At 45.4% G+C, this 18901-nt stretch overlaps 5 protein-coding genes and 1 non-coding gene across 6 annotated transcripts; 2 read left to right on the forward strand and 4 right to left on the reverse strand.

The window, feature by feature from the left end:
- Positions 1-236: 236 nt before the first annotated feature.
- Positions 237-2654, forward strand: CANTADRAFT_52231 (anaphase promoting complex subunit 2; the record flags this gene model as incomplete). Its single annotated transcript, XM_020210052.1, has 1 exon — positions 237-2654. The coding sequence occupies one exon, from the start codon at positions 237-239 to the stop codon at positions 2652-2654; it is 2418 nt and encodes an 805-aa protein (XP_020064464.1).
- A 78-nt stretch (positions 2655-2732) lies between these two features.
- On the reverse strand, positions 2733-4252 carry CANTADRAFT_26297 (uncharacterized protein; the record flags this gene model as incomplete). Its single annotated transcript, XM_020207728.1, has 1 exon — positions 2733-4252. A coding segment is annotated over one exon (1439 nt), but the record flags the coding sequence as incomplete, so codon positions are not given.
- Positions 4253-5043: 791 nt separating this feature from the next.
- On the reverse strand, positions 5044-7254 carry OPT7 (Opt7p; the record flags this gene model as incomplete). Its single annotated transcript, XM_020211693.1, has 2 exons — positions 5044-7171; positions 7232-7254. 2 exons carry the CDS (start codon positions 7252-7254, stop codon positions 5044-5046), a joined length of 2151 nt encoding a protein of 716 aa, XP_020064466.1.
- A 1298-nt stretch (positions 7255-8552) lies between these two features.
- On the reverse strand, positions 8553-12728 carry CANTADRAFT_6481 (putative helicase; the record flags this gene model as incomplete). The annotated part of the gene is made up of 1 exon (XM_020210902.1): positions 8553-12728. The coding sequence occupies one exon, from the start codon at positions 12726-12728 to the stop codon at positions 8553-8555; it is 4176 nt and encodes a 1391-aa protein (XP_020064467.1).
- Positions 12729-14427: 1699 nt separating this feature from the next.
- On the reverse strand, positions 14428-14499 carry CANTADRAFT_t140. The gene has a single exon. It is a non-coding gene; the product is annotated as a tRNA-Trp (tRNA).
- Positions 14500-16410: 1911 nt separating this feature from the next.
- FCR1 (Fcr1p) lies at positions 16411-17958 on the forward strand (the record flags this gene model as incomplete). The annotated part of the gene is made up of 1 exon (XM_020210903.1): positions 16411-17958. One exon carries the CDS (start codon positions 16411-16413, stop codon positions 17956-17958), a length of 1548 nt encoding a protein of 515 aa, XP_020064468.1.
- Positions 17959-18901: the final 943 nt, after the last annotated feature.

An 18901-nucleotide genomic window follows, 5' to 3' on the forward strand; every position in this document is an offset into this window, starting at 1 on the left:
AATTTCCTACTCAATTGCATCCTACATCAGAAGTGACACTAGTTGCTTAAGATATCCTGAATTACCAGGTCTCCATTGACATTCCAATTGCACCAATACACCAATTGATCCTGAGATTCACCTGCATCCTAACTATTTCCCATTGATCTTTCCTCGAACAAGAACTAGAGTCATTGCAATCGCACCATCAACATCCTCCTCGCCAGCTACCTAAAAACCATTTCCACAATCCAGCCATGTCCCTTCCCGCGAACGTCATCAACTCCATCCTCCCCAGGCCAACGCTTCAGGACCTTCCCCAGAACCAGTCAGACATTGACAATGACATCCACTACCTACTCAACTGGTTGAGTCCCTACTTCCCCAGCGATTTGGCAGCTCAAAGTAAGCAGAGGCACAACAGCTCGCACAAGTCCACCATAGCACCATCCCAGCGACTTCGCTCAGCCATCAGATCGTGCCTCAAGGACGACTCCAGCCAGCAGGAGTTCGTCAGGTTGTACATCAACTCTATCAATCGTGAATTCCATCGCTTCTTTTCCACCACCAGCCTTGACGATTTCGAATTCATGGACTACTACACGCTTATCCGCTTGGTTCTTGACTACTACAATGGATGCATTGCCCAGTTGCACCTAAGCCGTTTGGTGAAGAACTTGTTCCAGCGTAACTTGAACGCGTTGTTCCAGACCCATCTCATCGGAAGCCACTCTAACTCCCGCTTCTTGGGCTTGTTACGAGACTACTTGAGTAGTTGTCTCGTCACTCCCCTCTTGGAATCTCCCACCACGCACAAGAACTCACACAATCCCTCCAAGACCCTCATAGACGTCATCACCACTCTCTCGTCGCTAAATATGACCAACGAAGTCAACTACATCTTGATCCGACTCTCGATCCAGAAAATCCAGAAGTATGTGGCTCTCAACTGCTCGCGTGTTTGGGACGTCGCTTTGCTCCACCAAATCAGTCAGTTTATCCAAAGCGAAGTCTACTCCAATTTTTCAGTGATCGTTGCTTATTCCACCGACTCGGGCCTTGCAGACGAAATAAACAATGCTTACTTGTACGAGTTGATCAAAATAGCATACGATGAACTTGTGTCATTGAGAATCAAGGAGATATTCGAATTGGTTGTGAGTTTCCCATCCAGTAGGATTGCCCTCGATGAACTATACCAATGCTTACTGATCAAATATAACCACGACCACTACAATGATCGCAGTCATCATGACATAAGCCAAACCCACAACTTAATTAACGATGTAACGAACTTGACCAGTTTTGAAAATCTAGCAAATTATTCTCTCAAGACACAATCATACCAAAGATCCAAATTGGTGGAAACCTTCATAGACTTATCACATTCCCACCTACTCCACTCGGGTTCAAATACTATTGATGTGATAACAACCTACACCAAGACTATTAATTCCTTTTTGATCATAGACCCTAAGGGAGTTTTGCTCGACAAGGTAGTTCGTCCAATCAGACGGTACTTGAAGACCAGAGAAGATATTATAATCAAGCTTGTTCACGGTCTCTTGGATGAAAATGACGAAGCAAAATTAGGCTTAGCACGGGAATTGCGAGCTACTAAAAGGAATAAGTCTACTTACACAAGTGAATCTACGAACATTGAAGATGGTTTGGACCTTCATTGGATTCCTGATCCAATAGATGCATTGCCAGATTTTAAGAAAGGTAAGGTGAGTGATATTATTGAATCTTTGATATCGATCTTCGACTCAAAAGATATATTTATTGATGAGTTCACCAAGTTATTTGGAGAAAAGTTGTTGCAATTGCATAACTATGATGTTTCTGAGATTGAAGAACATTTGGACCTCCTCAAGACCAGATTTGGAAAGGGAGAATTCACCATGTTGGACATCATGATCAGAGATATCCAAGAAAGTAAAATCATTAACGAAATCTTACCGACCGGCTCTTCCAATCCTCGCTTTCACTCTTCAATATTGTCCCATCTTTATTGGACCAGTTTGGAAAGCAAAGAACTACGTGTTCCAGAACTTATCCAAAACAAGTTCGACGACTACAATAGTAAATTCTCCAAACTCAAAAGAGGCCGCAATTTGAAGTTTGTACCAAATCTAGGCTTGGTCAAATTGAACTTGAAGTTTAAGAATAGGACTATGTACTTTGAAGTCAGTCCGGACAAAGCAGCTGTGATATCACTATTTGATGAAGAGGAAAATGAGCTTTCAGTTGACTCCATTGCAAACAAGTTGAACATGAGCCAGTACGACGTTTCGAAATGCTTGAGTTTTTGGGTGGGTGAAAACGTGTTACTTGAGCTTACCAGAACGTTGTACATAATTAACGATGATGAAGAAGATATCCCGTTTGAGGAAACAGGAAACAGTATCCCATCTATTTCAGCCGCTTCGACAGAAAGTGTGGGCAATAAAGAACACGAGTTGATTGTTCTTTGGCCCCATTTGAATACAATTTTGGAGAATATAACTTCGTTGTCCTTTGAAAGAATAAAGAGCTTGTTGAAATTAACAGTTCCCAAAGAAAAGATGGATTTAACCACACTAAAGGACTCGCAACTTGAGGACTTTCTCGATTGGTTGGTGGATGAAAACAAGATCTTGCTTAGTGCTGGCACTTACAAATTAAAAAGGTAATCCCCCAAATCTTGCTAACTCTAAATAACGCACAATACAATTGTTGGTGAGAGTTTGATTCACCATTTTAGGTACTACTGTCCACTTCTCCGACCGATAACTAATCATTCTTATTCTTATGTAGTTCGTTCAATTATTTCTATAATCATACATACCTGTTCATTTCCCACTACTACTTGGCTTGGTAGCATCAACCTCTGCCTGTCTCTCAGAATACTCGGACGTGGGTTGCCATCTTCTTGGGGGCTTAACGTCGTCCAGAGTAATTCCTGGAATTTGGATGTTCCAATTTCTTTCGAGATGAAGCTGAAAATCTTTCAAGTCCACCTTGTCTACCTTACGATGCTTGGCAATCTTGCAAGCAAACCCAGTGACTGAGGAGACGAATTCATCTGCCAAGTCAAGCAACAAATCCTCAACATCGTTGTCTATAGTAGTCTTGCTGTCACCCTCTGTTGCACCTATGGTGTTGGCCAACTCCGCGAGTCTTCTCTTAGTGAGTACTCTTCCGGAATTATCTGGGATACTTGTGGGTGTTATATGAGAATATTCGTAGGGCATTCTAGTGATGGATGGGGAACTCAAGGAATAACCCAAGCTGCTCCCTATTCCGCCAGATAACACTGGTCTGCTTCCACCTATGAGGGGCTTGGTGGTGAGAGGGGACCCTCTCATTCCAGTCTGGATTGGTCCTGACAGTATACCTGTAGGGGTAGTACGAGTGAATCCAGATATGCTGGAAGGAATTCCCACGGGCTTTGGTTTGTTCAATGCGGCAGGAATCCCTGGCTTTGGTGCTGAGCCTAGACCGGATCCAGGGACACTCATTTGTGAAAAGTTAGGAGTGGAGTTTGTTCTCATTGCTTGTTTGTGTATGTCTTGTTGGGTTGCATCGACGTCTGTGTTCATCCTGCTTGCTGGCTTGGCTGCGTTCTGATGTATATCCTGGGTGGATCCTGGGGTGGGAGTAGACACTGGGGAGGAAGAGTTGCTTTTGCTTTGATTGGCCAAGTCGTTTTTGAAATATTGAGCGATCTTCTGGAACTGGGCCAACTTGGGCCTTAATTTGGCAATTTCCTTGTCTGCCGTTTCAATTTTTTGTTGATTGGTCTCTCCTACTTTGGATTCTTCCAATTGCTTTATGCTTTGAGCTAATTGCTCCAAGGTGGTCTTGACTTGGTTCAATTTCTGTACTGTGATTACTGAGCTCTTTCCGTTTCCATTGCCGTTGCCTCCTGCGGATGTTGTGTCGCTCAAAGGATTGGGCAGCTGTGATTGTATCTTTGGAGAATTCATCGCTGAGGGTTGTGCGCTTGGTACACCCGAATTCGTACCAGATGTGGGATCAATGGGGGATCCAACTTGCGATCCCTGCAGCTCTTGGCGGGCCTTTTGCTGTGCTTGATAATTGAGTAAAATCTGGTTGATTTTCTCCGCTTTGGCGTAGTGGACCTTTGCCTTTTCCTTGTCATTTCCAGCTGCTTTTGCAAGTTCCATTTCTTTTTTGAGGGCCTGGACCAACACACTGGCCTGGCTAGGCTGGATATTGATGACCTTGCCTTGCGACGACGAGCCAGTACTGCTATTGCCACTCATATCTGTGATAGTAAAGGAGTTGTTTATCCAGAAAATTTACGTGAATGAGAGTTGCGCATGTGACTTGGAGCACGTGAGCTACAATTTGGGGTGCAAAATTTACCAGTAGTTCTGAAGTACACGTATTGCAGCTATGAAAAGTACATTATCGGCTATTCTATAAACTAGGAAATTATTCAGCTTATACCCTTGTAAATTGGGGCTCGGAGAGGTCGTTTTTTCCACTTCATTATCTTAACATATATTAGGATAAGTCGCACATAAACGCTAGAATATTTAAAGCGTAATCTCTGTTGAATATGATTTTCTTTCTTAACTGATCCCAAATACATCAATGTTGGTGATCAGTACTACGATATTTTTACACTTTATGTCTTTATCTGAACCCAAGATATCTAGTTAGTGGCGTTAAGTCTTGAACTACTCTCCGTTTTATGAATTCCTTTCTTCCCAAATGTATTAATGCTAATCTGCTTTCCATTCATATCAATTTTTCAGTATTGTGAACAATCTCTCAATTTAGTATAATTTCCTTATCGGTTCCCATATAAATCAACATGATTTGTTCACATCGCTCTCTGTTCTATATTTTTTCCTCCCTTATCTGACTCTTTTAGTCCCGGGGTTTTCTGAGCCATTCTTGCACTGAATCTTAGATTTTGGTTTCCATCTAAATAGAATTCAGTTAGGATTTTTTTTCTCTATTCTCAATCACGATGATTAATCCTAATTATACATTTCAATACACATACGTGTTGTTACTCTATCTTCTCTATTTCTATAAATACAAAAATTACATGGCAAAGCATCTTTCCACGCTCTTCTCGTTATTTCCCCACCAATGCGGCATGTCGACCTGCTTACCCCACGAAAAGAGCAAAAAGATAAGAAGAATTGCTAAGTTGTAACCAGTGTCTAATGCAGCAGCAAGGATGTAATTGTACTTCTTCCACACGTCATGCCTGTATCTGAACCCCCAGAACATGGCAACCGTTCCGCCAATGAACTTGGAGAGATGACCCGTCGAAAGGTTACCGTAGAAGGTGCTCATGCTGGAGAAAAACACAGTGGTGTTCCACAAGTCAAAATTCATCCTGGAATTAGGATATTTCTTATGCAACATGAATAATGCGATGGGTGCAAAAAGTCCGAGCGCAAACCCATACGGAAGCAAAGGATAGCGCGAAAAGAGGATGGAAGGACCGAGCACCACGTATTGGATGGCGTTGGTGTGCATGGCCTGGATGCTTTGTCCTGTCCATTGGTGGAGAGGGTCGATCTTGGTTCCGTTCAAGTACTCTTTTTTGGTGCTCAACACCCATCGGAGCCCCAAGTAGTTGATAGGAACACCTATCAATTCGCCATATAACTGGGAGAAAAACACTGCCTTGGGAGGTATGTGGTTGTAGAATCCAAGCCTCATACAATGCAAATGGTGCTGGGCACGGTACCAGGCATTACCTGCCACAGAACCAAATACCAACGCTCCTGCTGGGTGCTTGTAGTGGTAGTTTTGGATCATGTAGCCGTATACCAACTCGTTGAAAGTCCCGATGGCCAATTGGAAGTTGGAAAGGGCGTAGAGCCACGCCAATGGTGTGACGATCACCGAGCCCATCATGAGAGCAACAAGCACACACCACCAAGGCATGAACATCTGGCCTGAAAGGAAGATGACCATCAACGTCATAAACGATATGGCAAACAACACCACGTACCACAGGCGAGGCACCTCTTCGTAGCAAGCATTCAACTTGTTGAGACGATCCGAGAACACGGTCTTGGTTTTAAAATTATTGTAGGAGACCCGGAACTTGTCGTAGCCAAAGAGAACCAACCACACAATGCCACTGACGTACGCTGCGTAGTCAAAGAACATGTTCCAGGCTCTTTGGGCCCCCAAATTTACGGGTCCATAGTGTTGGTAGGCGGTGGTGTTCAAGGTCAAATTGGCCGTGAGGAGCTCGTCCACAGGGTACCGTGTTCCGTTGGAAAGGAAGAGGCTGTTTGACATCAATCCGTGCTCAAAAGTGCCCAAATTGCCCCATTTGACGAGAGGAATCATAATCCATGCTCCCAAAACGAAAGCCACGAACTTGATCACCTGGATCCAGTACGGATATAACATGATAGACGAGGTTATGTTGGCCCAGTCGAGCGAGAGATTCAACACCCCCATGCCTCCCATACCAGAGCCGATAAAATTGACTGTTTCGTTGTAGGGTGCCATCCAGCACAACACTGCCAACGACGAGGTGAGTGGGAAGAGAAACTCGGGGAAAAACTGCCACATGGTGATTCCTGTCATAACCATGAAGAATACACGCATCTGTCTGGAGCCGTCTCTCGAGTCAGTATCGGACTTTGCCTGGGTCTGGAAAAGGGCAGTTTGCATTAAGGCACCAGGCCAGGGAAGCTGAGGATCGTAGAGCAAGAAGCCTTTGGCAATGGCTGCATACGAGTACCCTACAAACACAATTGAAAGCATGAACAGAATGGCAGTGGCTGGATGGACTGTTTCGTCGAAGTACAACTCAGCCAAAGACACTGCGTTGGTAGCCAAATTGCCCGTAGCACCACTGTTGGCAGTGATGGTGACCATGACAGTTTCCTTGATGGACCAGGGACCAGGATTGAGGTCGAAACCGAAGCCAAAAGCCTCGACTCTTCTGTGAGGAAGCACTTTTGCAAGCCATTTTCCGAGCCAATGGCAGGCAATTTGCACAAAGAAAATGGAGTAGGCAGCAGAGGTGGTGCGGTACGAGTTGATGGTGTCGATGAGAGCTCCAGGGATGATGAACAACGTGGAGAGAAGCACGTAACGAAAGGTGAACACCTGGATAGACGGGTCATCCGTCAAGTCCACGGTTTCCTGAATGATTTTGGGGAGCACCAGCACATCTGAAGGGACCTGGTCGTTACTGGGTCCAATCGATCCGTAGGAGCCTCTCGAGGAGTCGGAATCAAGAAGGGCATCGGACTTTGGGTCCTGTTTGGTGCCCATGATTCGTAGTTTGGAGACTGAATGTACGGAAACCAGGGGGATTGAAGTCTAGCAGGAAGAGTTAGGGGTACAGGCTGTGGCTGGAAGCACCGATACGTGGTCAGGACGATCTACACGGGGCTGCATGGGATGGAGTGCCGTTCGGGGTTACAGTGGTGGGTCCAGTTGATGCCGTAGCACGTGATAACATTAGTAATCGGATGACATGAGCACTGCACCGAAGAATCTAAACCAGATTTGGATGGTCGTGTTGCAGATCCCAGGACAATAGTAGGAATTAAATGGTCATGGTATGGGACATTGTAATGTACCCCAACGCTGCATACCGTGATCGTAAATAGATACTAATTACCATTAATAATAAACCAGATAAAGATTATTCAAAATTATAGCTGGCCATGGCTTGAGCCTAAATTAGGAACGGCAATAATTACAATGAATTTGCTCTATAAAAAATTGTGATTGTAATTAAAAAGTTTACGGATATATGATCTCAATTTTGGTGATTTTAAATTATTTGATAGACATAGTTCTTCTAGCTAATGGAAAATACAATGTTATAGAATCAATTCTTCTAATCTAGTCTCAGTGGAGTCTCTAATTGTGTTAATTTCATGGCATAGCTCTCATGAAAAGACAATGCAACAAACCAATTTTGGAATATAGATTATGGTAACTGTGAATAAAACGACACTCTTATTGTACGACAATAGAGAGTGGATACTAGACCGCAATAAAAGATCTCGATTTTCACTATTTATTGCAGGCATTGCACATATGCACAGTTACTCTAGAGCAGTACTCCCATCGTTAGGTTGCAAATGCGGTATTCCTAGATAGGTGTCCTAATCATGGCAAATGTCGAATAACAATTTTGCTGGAAGATTCCCTTCGTTTGGCAATGATTCATGGGTTTTTTTTCAATACAACAAAACGATAGCACCAGAACTAGTAGTTGTTCGTAACACAAATGGTTATTCGGTGGCACTGATCTATCAAAAATTATGTTTGTCACTAGCGACGAGAATACATACATTTTGGCAGTCATTCATTGCAAAGAGGTTTTTCCATTTGCACCCAGTATGGCCCGTCAGTGTCGGAGACATCTGTTTTGATCTTGTCGTAATTGTGCTATTGCTAGTATTTTCGCAGCCATGTCATTGTCTGGGTTGCTTATGCCCATTGCAGTAATCGCTTAACTGGTCTCCTATTCGTCAAATATCCCATCTACCGTACATTGTGAACTGTGATACTATTCGTGCAATATTTATTTTGTAATCTATCTACGTTTCTTCTCTCTATACGTTCAATGCCCGCTCCACAATCCGCAACACGTCCTGGTTGGCCTCCAAATGGGGCTGCGACAACTTCTCGTCAATGAACCCGTCTAGAAGCTTCCGCAACCGCTTGATAAGCACGGCATTCTTGCACCAGGTCCTCACAGGCAACCACCGGTCCACCACCACGCCAGGGCACGATTTGGTTGCAACCAAGTCATACTCAATGTCGCCTCCGAAGAGCAAGGTGGCAAGCGTAGAGGTAGGAGTCACCTCCCGGAGGTAAAACTTATCAGTATGGTTGGAGTCTCGGTACACCATGAAGGGAGCCTTGGCTGCAAGATCGGTCTTCTTGGTCTGGGGGGTGAGGTCGTACAACTTGCGAGCAGCTTCATAGTCGATTTCGCCATTTTCGTCAGTTACCCTATCAAGAATGTCCTGGCTGAAGGAGGCATCGACCTCCTTGCTGGAGAAGTTGACAGATGATGGGTGCATGAATGCACGGGTGGCAGGATACTGGTCCTGGTCTCCCACCTTGTAGCTGTCATTTCGCAACCAATACTTATTTTTTTTTGCATCCGGATCCACAGCAACAGCACCAGCCAACGACTTAAAGAACTTGGGGTCCGGAAACTGCACCTGTGCAATCTGGGGATAGTAGGCCCCGGTGATAATCGAGCGGATGATCACGTAGTTGGTGTTGTTTCTGTTGAGGGCAGGGTCGTTCTTGTATCCGGTGGGCACAAAACCAAGGTCCTGGAGGATGGATATGTACTGCATCCGTGTGGACTTGATTTCCTTGATGGTCAAGTACGACAAGCAGTTTTCCTGCAAAAACTTCTTTGAGTTTCCTGACTGTTCATATTCGTTGAATGCGTTAACCATGGCTATCAAATCACCATTGCCTGCTGAAAATTTACTCTTAATCTGCTTGATCCGGTCCCTCATTTCGAAATTGTTCATGATAGGCGAACCAGTCGAACTGATGGCTGCCAACGTAAGACAGGTGTCCAAACAACCAAAAATGCATCCAAAAATCAATAGCTTTCCACTCTGAAGATCGGTGGGCAAAAACGACAAGTATTTACCAAGATGAGTCAACTGCTCGTGGTCCAAGGCCCCGATATCACTAAGGAACTTCTTGGACTTGCCAAGAGACGACAGGTCAGGAGCATCTAAGCCCTGATTCAAAAAGTTTTCCACGTTGCTAATACCCATCGATTTAACAATCAAGTACAAGTTTTCAAGTCTAGTTCTCTTGATTTCTGGAATGGGTTGTGCCAACATCAGGTCCTGGCTGTCTTTGGTGTACAAGTGGTAGCAGGTACCATTGGTGATACGACCAGATCTACCTCTCCTTTGCCCGATTTCTGCCTTGGAGCACCAGTTTTCCACCAACTTTGTAGTGTTGATCTTATTATCGAAGAAGATAGTTTTGGATCTACCAGAGTCTATGACCACAACACAATCTGGGATAGTGATCGAGGTTTCCGCAATATTGGTAGATACAACGATTTTCCGAGCACCGTTCTTGGGGCTTTGAAATACCTTCTTTTGATCACCCGACGACAATGCCGAATGCAAGGGAAGACACCAAGCTTCCTGGCTCTGTTTTCGGAAGAGATTCTCAATCTCCCGGATGCATCTATTGATCTCCATGATACCAGGAAGAAAAATAAGAATTGATCCCTTATCGCCAGACAGGGAAAGTGACGAATCTATTTTCAAACACAACCTGGCAACTAAGTCGTAATTCAAGTTACCCTTCTGGAAATAGGCTGAGGTTGCCTTTGGCCTAATAAGTTCACCATCTGAAGTCTGGACAGTGTAATCCAAGTCCTCAAGAATAGAATCTAGATAATGGTCTTCAATTGGAAACGTTCTACCCTCGATGTGAATGTGGTTCAAAGGTGTCTTGAAGAAATTTTTGAAGGTACTAATATCAATCGTTGCCGACATTAAAATGACCTTCAAATTTGGAAACTTATCTAAAATATTTTTCAAGATGATCAACAAGAAATCACTATCAATAGATCTTTCGTGGACTTCATCGATGAAAATGTATTCCAAATTCTCAAAGAGTGAAGCATCTTTGGAACCCGATGATAAGAAGGACTGTAACATCCTCAACAATACACCGGTGGTAACGAACGAAAGCCTGGTCACCTTAGACGTACGGTTCTCACCTCTGATGATATAACCAGTTTCTTTACCAACTTGATCAATTCTCTCATCTGAGATTCTTTCGGCCAACCCGATGGTGGAAATACGTCTTGGCTGCGTACAGATAATTCTAGACTCAAAGTTTCCGCTGGCATTCAACTCGTCGAGGATGAACTGCACAATTTGTGTGGACTTACCTGAACCTGTTTCACCAGTCACAAGTGTAACCTGGTTGGAATTGATCACAGAAACCAACTGGTCCTTCTTCGACCATGCAGGCAACTTGCTTCTTTGTGATAATGACTGCTTCATCTTGGAAGTGGCCAATCTTGAAGTGTATGATTTTTTGAGTTCTTCTATATCTTTTGGTAAAAGCTTATGCACCTTTGTCCCTGACTTCGCTTGCTTACCAGCCCTTTTTGATCCAGCGACTTTGCTCAAGATTTCTTTAGTGACTAATTCTTCACCGATCAATGGACCCGGATTATCTATGACTTTATGAATATTTTGCTCCAACCATTCTATTATGCAATAAATAAAGCAATCGCCAACAAACATGTTTTTGACTAGGTACTCTCCGACCTGCTTGATTATGGAAAGCTTGATGTAGTCGGCTAGCTTCTGGTTCACAGTATTAATGATGATCTGGAGGCCCGGCATATCGTTTGGGTATTGGGGACTTTTGAAAACTCTCAAGCTGAAGGTTCCTTTGGGTAGTTTTTCTGCATTCAAGGAAATATCTGCAACCTTCTGGTCGTATCCCTCGACAAATTGTACTTTGTTGGAACCAAGGAGCTCGATCCCTTCTATTTCTTGCACCCAAAGTTCATGTGAATCTGGGTCTTCGTTGTCAGTAATCTCATTTTCGTCTCCCAACAAGTCTCTGGTCAACTTGACACAAGTCTTGACTTCATCGTTGGCACATTCCTCCAACGTGCTCAAAATCTCATCCTCGTCTACTCCTGATTGTCTAAGTCGTTTCAAGAGATACTCCTGTTGGATGTTCTTGGAGATTTTGAGCAACACTCCCGAGTCTCTGTCTGTCTTGGCAAAACGACGGGGCAAGTCATCCTCGGGCAAGTGAAACAATAACCATTCAAGTGCATCGGTGAATGTCGAAGTATACTTGAATGCCTCTCTTATGTGAGACTCTCTGAACTCTAATTGAGTGAGAGTTTCCATAAACTGCTTGGAATCAGCCGAGGTCTCCAATGGGTTCCTCATCTCATCTTGTAAAATCCAGTCTATGTGCTTTCTGATGGAATGCTCGATGGACGTTCTGATGTCTGATGGGAAGTCTATAAAGGGAGCATTATCCCAAACTTTACGAGGGAACGAGGGAAGCTTGTCGAGATGTACAGGAGGAGCTGTTCTTGCTGGGGTTGCTGATGGCGCTTTTTTGGTCGAGATACTGATGGTAGGCTTCTTGATTTTCATTTCATTTTGCTGCTGGACTAGCTTTTCCTTGGCCAATTTCTCGGTTCTTTCTCTTTCCTCGAGTACCACCCCGAAAGGATTGGCATTGTAGATCCTGTCGTGCTTTTGCTTGTTCTCCTTCAAAACCAGCTGTCTTTCCTTCTCAAGATCCCCCCAATAGTCTGCAAACACCGAGGGCAAGACCATCTTCATGTTCTTGATGAAATTGATCCTGAACATAGCATAGGTCGCTCCAAAATGCCGGGCCTCGTTGGAGGTTTCTTTGGGGTTGTACAAGCCTAGATCGGGAGTCATTCTCACCACAATGTTCTCGTTGGTACGGGGATTGACCCAGCTAAGCCTCACGGTACACATGAGACCGGGACCCTTGCTTGACTTGTTGTTCCAGATATCGTACTCCACTCTGCCCCACTTCTGCTTCTGGGCATATTCGTTCAAAAGAGTAGCCGGTAACTTTCCAGTCCACCCGAAGTTATCACCAATGACTCTTCCTCTAGTAGGTTTCAGAGGGTCTGCGACAGGCTCCTCCGGCTTTACGGACTTCCTAGTCTTCTCCTTCTTGGGAGGCTCCTCAACACGCTTTGGTTTCTTCGCCATGGTAGTGGTTGTTAGATGGAGAGATTTGGTGATAGTTTAGAGTGCGACCGATTTCGAGATGCTGCGATGATGTCACAAATACGACTGAGGGTACTTCTGTGGACAGAGGGCCAGGAGATTAAAAAATGCGGTAATATGGCTGTTGGGATGTATGGAGTAATCTTCCACGTTCAGCTGTTTCTTTTAACGGTATATTTTGGTGAAAGGAGTACTAAATAGAAATTTGTCCACATACGTCAAAAATGAAGGCTTGAAAACAAAAAAATTACAAAAACGTTTAAAAAACGGTTGAATTTGAGAAGAAACAGAAGATCAATAACTTCCAGGTTTTATGCACGAATCAAAGTTTATCCCTGAACACAAGCCTTTCTGAGCGATTGTGTACTATATATCTTCCTTAAAGTGTTCATTGCATTAGATCTGGAAATAAATGTAGTCAACAAAAAGAACCGCCAATTATGATAATTTCTTCTTTTGACTTTAGGTACCTTTATTTGATTGAATCGCAGTCTTTAACAGTAATTATCTGGAAGTAACACCATCTGTTACTTAAATACGTGCTGTGCCAGTAGGAGTTCTTAATTAGATCCCTCGAAAACCAAATATTCGTATAATTCTTTACCACTCGACTCATCTGGCACCACCTTGAACTTTGTTCCTTGAGGTGCTTCGTAGTCTAAAAAAATGACATCTCTGAACTTCAACCGTTGGACCACATGCCCTTGAATCTCAAGAAAGCAAATAAATCGTAGTGAGGAGGCCGCATCTGGAACCACCTTGGTAAGTTGTATCCAAATCCACCTAGAGAACACTTCCCATATTTATTGTGGTTACCTCTGCAAAAATAGTGATAAAGTGACACTTTTCAGTTTAGGACAATAGTGTCAACTCATCCTTCTATTAAATTGGATACTGAACTGTTTGAAGAACTGGTAAGTCTAAGGCAGATAAATTCTACCTCCGATTCCAAACGAGTCAAATCATTCTGGCATTTGTTTGAATTCAGTTCTAGTATCTTTTTATGGGAAGTTGACTATTTTTCTGAGAACAAAGGATTATTGTACTTAACAGGCAAATCCTCGATACAAATTCAACACAGTATATAGTTACGTCCAAATCATTTTAATTCCCTGAGAGGATCCTATTGAAGTGAGGAGCAATACGAGCCAAGCATGGAAATAGGGACCAGTACTTCCTTTCGACTTTGGCCAGCGTTCTGCCGGAACATCCGGGAATAATTTGAGCAGCAAAATTCCAAATGCAGTCATGAAGACAATATATGCCGAATTTCACCTTAGTTCCAAAAGGTCTAACGCTCACGGTTGTTGGACACGTTAGCAGATAAAGACGGAATCCTACAAGGCAGGCTCACGTGGCTCTGGGTACTTTGTGCTTGAGCTAAAATTTCACGAACATCTGATTCCGATTACCAGCTAGAACCTAAAACGTACAAGCCTTGTTTGCTGCGGCTTGAACAACCATAAAGGACTGTACGGCTAATACGGCTAACAAGTGTTTGGTCGAAGGCGCGGCTTGTTGCGTCTAATAGAAATTTTAAGGTGGATGCGGCTGCAGCGGACAATTCGGATCTAATGCATGTGCCAGGTGGTAATGCTAAGATTTGTGAATAGGGGTCCCATTTTTACCTTTAAGCAAATGCAAGTTTATATTATTTAGACATTCAAAAATAAAAAGGAATTGACACGGACAGGAATTGAACCTGCAACCTTTCGATTTGGAGTCGAAAGCTCTACCATTGAGCCACCGCATCACCCTTAAAAAAAGAATTTTCCGCAATATATACACAGGATCAGTGTACTTGAAAAAAATTTGGGCAAAAAATTGTTCAAAAGTTTTTCCCTTGATGGATTTTTTCACATTTGAGTCTGCTGAGAGTTTTGCCTAAGTCTTCCTGAAGAAAGAGGTGTTGTATTAACCTCATTTTATTTTACAGACTAGACAAATCTTAATTCATAGAAAATCTTTTTGAAAATATAGTCAAATTTAGCACTTTATACAAATAGGAAAATAATTCCTTCTAGAACTAAATTGCGTTACAACATCTGTAACGTATTTCTGGGTCAATGCCGTGCTCGTGGCTCAATTCTCTGTGTGGTTAAAGCCGTTTGACACTAATTGGGTTCCGCCTAATCCGAATTACATGTAAATACTTCCCAAAATAGCCCACCCTATTCAGGGGTAGTGGATTGTAACGCTGTACTCAGAACTTGGCTTCTTAACCGATATTATTTTGTCACTCACATGGCTCAAAATACCTGAAATCTTTTACATGTGGAGGAGCGAAGGGACATGGGTGAGCATGAGATAAGGTTGGGGTTTTGGCAGGCTGTGGGGCATACAATGAATTCGTGAGTCCGAGGTCTCTCCTAACAGAGCGGGGCTGCGTCCAAGCTCGCCTGCGTTCGCATAGAAAATGTACATATCACTCTGTATAATTATTTTTGAGCAGTGAGGTTGAGTTGCGCCTGTGAATGTACAGATAGGTGCATAATTGACTCTGTTAGATTTCGTATCTAGCCCAGATTATATGTTGCATTAGGTGGGCATCCTAATGTGACATTTTAAGGTCTAACTTTTCAGACTTGCATTTTTGTGATGGAGTAGGTGGAGGGTACCACTGCAAAATATTGCTAGCCTTGCCCGCCTCATATCTCCACCAGGCGAATAAATACGGACAAACGATGCAACGGAAGCATCGGAATAGCCGCTTAATTTCGCAAGGCTGAAATGATGCATGGGCACGTCAATATTTTGCGCTGAAACCATGCATCACTCAGAAAATACGGCGTTATAGCCTCTCTAGGCATTACCGACATCTTAGAGCACCTGACATATCTGCGCGTGCTGGTTTAGCCGCAAGGCTGGGCCACTAAAGACATGGGGCTGCCTAGAAATAGTGCAGTTGTTGGTATTGCCAAATCGAATTTTTGCATTTTCAGGGTTCTTATCTGAATGCTAATGCAAGGCACAGTGGTGGACCTCGGATGGGAGAAGAGGGGTTGGGGTAGGCACTCGTAGGGGAAGGAGTGAAAAGCACCAAAAGGGGGTATAATTACAATTTCTGGCTCCTCTTTCAATAATTCTCCACCCTGTGACAGACAGCTTGGTCTAGCCTTGCAGCAGCCAGATGCAAATTCCGGGGTTCTAGAGCAAAGAACGCAAAGAAGCGAGGTACAAAAGTGCCACAATTGGACACCAGCACAGGCAGGGAGCACAAAGAACCAGACGTGCGATTCCGTATTTACGCGGTGACCATCCCCAAATAAAGTTCTCAGACAAGACCCCTTCCTAACCGGAAAGTCTCGGCCTTTGTTCCCAAACCGGCAGCCACCTCAGTTGCTAACGCTGTTTGCGAGGTTACGTCCGTAGTACGCCCGACTTCCACCCGTTTTGTTCACCTTATGGTGATCTAGCCGCTTCAATGGTGGTACCAGAGCCTGTCACGGCTTTGTGCAGGCCCTGCCTATATATATATGCTTTGCTCCCTCCGATTCGCCTCAGCCATTCTTACTAATCGAATCTGGCATCCATCGACTAGCCATTACTAATTATTATTCCTGACAGTTCTTTTTTCTCATCGCTGCCACTATAAACCCCCACAGCGATCCTGCCGCCAGAACGTTGATGGCTCACCAGAGAGGCACGCCACCATACCACTACCATGACCCACTCGCCCACCTCGGATCACAGCCACCACCACCACGGCTTGCACCACACCAAGAAGAAGCGGGTCGGCAAGGCCTGCGACTCGTGCCGTATCAAGAAGACCAAGTGTGATGGCAAAAAGCCTTGCAGTCGGTGTATTCTCGACAACAAGATCTGTGTGTTCACAGAAAAGAAGAAGCAGCGGGAGAAGAGCCACCCTGTGGGGTACGTGGAGCTCTTGGAGACACGCTTGGACATCTTGACCAAGGCGCTTGAGAAGTTGGTGGAGCTCAGCACGCCCCATCTCGAGTTCTTGCAGCAGTTGGTGGCCGAGCACGAGGCCAAACGGACGGGAGTAAAGCAGGAGGAAGAGTCGACGGACGAGCTCAGCGACTACGACCACACTGACGAGGACGACGAGGAGTCGACTGACGGCGAGGTGGCCAGTGACGGTGCAGTGCCCATCAACAAAGTGGTGGCGTACTTGATCAACCGCGAGGCCTTACTCTCGTCGTTGCCAGTGGAGTGGGAACGGGGCGCGCTCATTGCTGCAAACTTCTCCCGCAAGGATGTGGGTGCCAGTGCCCGCATGTTTGCCGAGCATAAGCTCAGCGTCCAGGACCAAGACCAGGAAGCTAGGAGCGGGCCCCGCGTGCTGCCGCCTGCGCGAGCATCGCTGAACTCCAGCTTGACAGAGGGGGTTCACAGCTTCGGTGGCATCTCCTTTATCAACTCCACCAACTCGTTCCTGTCGCAAGAACACGCCAGCGACTTCGACAGCGACTCCAACGCCAACCTTGCCGTCAAAACCGAGCCATCGTCACCCCCCTCGGTCGAAGGCTTCCATCGCAGAGCCAACTCGTTGTTCCTCCACTCCACCGCCAACGGATCCGCAACCCAGCTCAACCAGTCTATTACCCCATCCTCCCGCAGCAACAGCCTGGTGGCGTTGCTCACCTCCAAATTCGAGAGCCAAGGATTGACGTCGCCTGCAAGCTCGCCCCAAGACGTGGCTGCCGCAGGACGTCTGCTCATCCTGCGGAGAGCCAGCCAGCGCTCGAGCTCACCCTCTGCGATCAAGATCAAGAATAACGGCCATGTCCACAAACGTCCCCACGCATCGTGCCGCAATGACAGCTTCAAATCTGGAGTCGAGCTTTTGGCATCGCGCGGCCGCAGAGGCTCTAGCGTCAATGGCACCAACGGACAATACTTGATGATGAATCCAGGCGATTCATTGTACGACTCCAACGCACAAACATCCAGGGCGGGCATCATTGACAACATTGACAACATTGTGTCGCTCTCACCACAAACGTCCCGCAATCCAGACCCATTGTACGAGACCAAATATGACGATTTCGGAGGCTCCAGCATCGACGACTTTGGCACTACATTTCCCGAGCTTCCGCCTGACGGTTTCAGGATGGGCCAGGGGGTGCACTCGCCGTCGTCAATCTTTGAAAACCCGCTCCCCTTGGAGGTGTCTGCCGCGCCCTCGTCGGGAGGCTTGCTCGAGGAAGACGGGTTTGACTTCTTGAGCAACAGCCCCTACATGACCTAATTCTGCCACGATCACCACGATCACCTCCACCACCCCTGGGTTGCCCCTAATTTATGCCTGTAACATACTCTTACATAATGTATATTGACAATATACCGTTGATTTCCACTGACAAATCTGGTCCCGATAAGAAGGGGGAGGTGACTCTCCACTCGTACCACCACCCCTACTAACCCTCTGGCCGTGCAGCGGCGTTCTGCACTGCACGCATCCTATCTGATGATCTTAGGGGGTGCACCACCACCGGGCTGGGGGTGGGAGTGACCACTTGGCATCCGCTGATCACCCTGGTTCAAGGAAGGCACGTGACGCCACTGTGGTAGCGCCGCGTGGTGGTATTGCCGTAAACCAAGCACTCGGCCGAGAAACGAAGAGTTCCGGTCCGGTTTGTAATCGCCGGGGTCATCCAAACTCTCAGGGTCCAATAACGGCCAAAAACTAAAATCCGAGCGATATAATCGCGCGCTTCGTCCCCGGATCATTACCGGGACGCCCGACCTGGATCCTGAAATAGAGAGGTTCCGGACGTACCACCCCATAGAGCCGTTGCACAATGAGCTGGAGACTAGCCAGCCAGATTTGTGGCCACAATGCCAGGGCTGGATAGTATTCGACGGATGTCCACAAACGGCCGCTGCTGCTGCCAGCGCATCTTGGCATGGCTTGTGAACCAACAAAGGGCCATTTCCCTTCCAGGACAGTGGAGAGAGTACCGGGCACCACCGGAAGTAGCTGGAGTGGGGGTAATCGTAGTAGCTACTCTAAGAGATCGTTATTTCGTCATTAACGTGGTCCCTGCTCAAATTTAGCATACACCACTAAATCACAGAAACGGCTAAACAAACCCAAATTCCACGTCTAGATGCAAAACCCAAATGGAAACACCCAAAAAAATTAACCGCATGTGCTGGCGCCTGGCAATGAGTTCTACCCCTATGTGGCA

The sequence above is a fragment of the Suhomyces tanzawaensis genome, assembly GCF_001661415.1.
Source record: "Suhomyces tanzawaensis NRRL Y-17324 unplaced genomic scaffold CANTAscaffold_4, whole genome shotgun sequence".
Lineage (NCBI taxonomy): Eukaryota > Fungi > Ascomycota > Pichiomycetes > Serinales > Debaryomycetaceae > Suhomyces > Suhomyces tanzawaensis.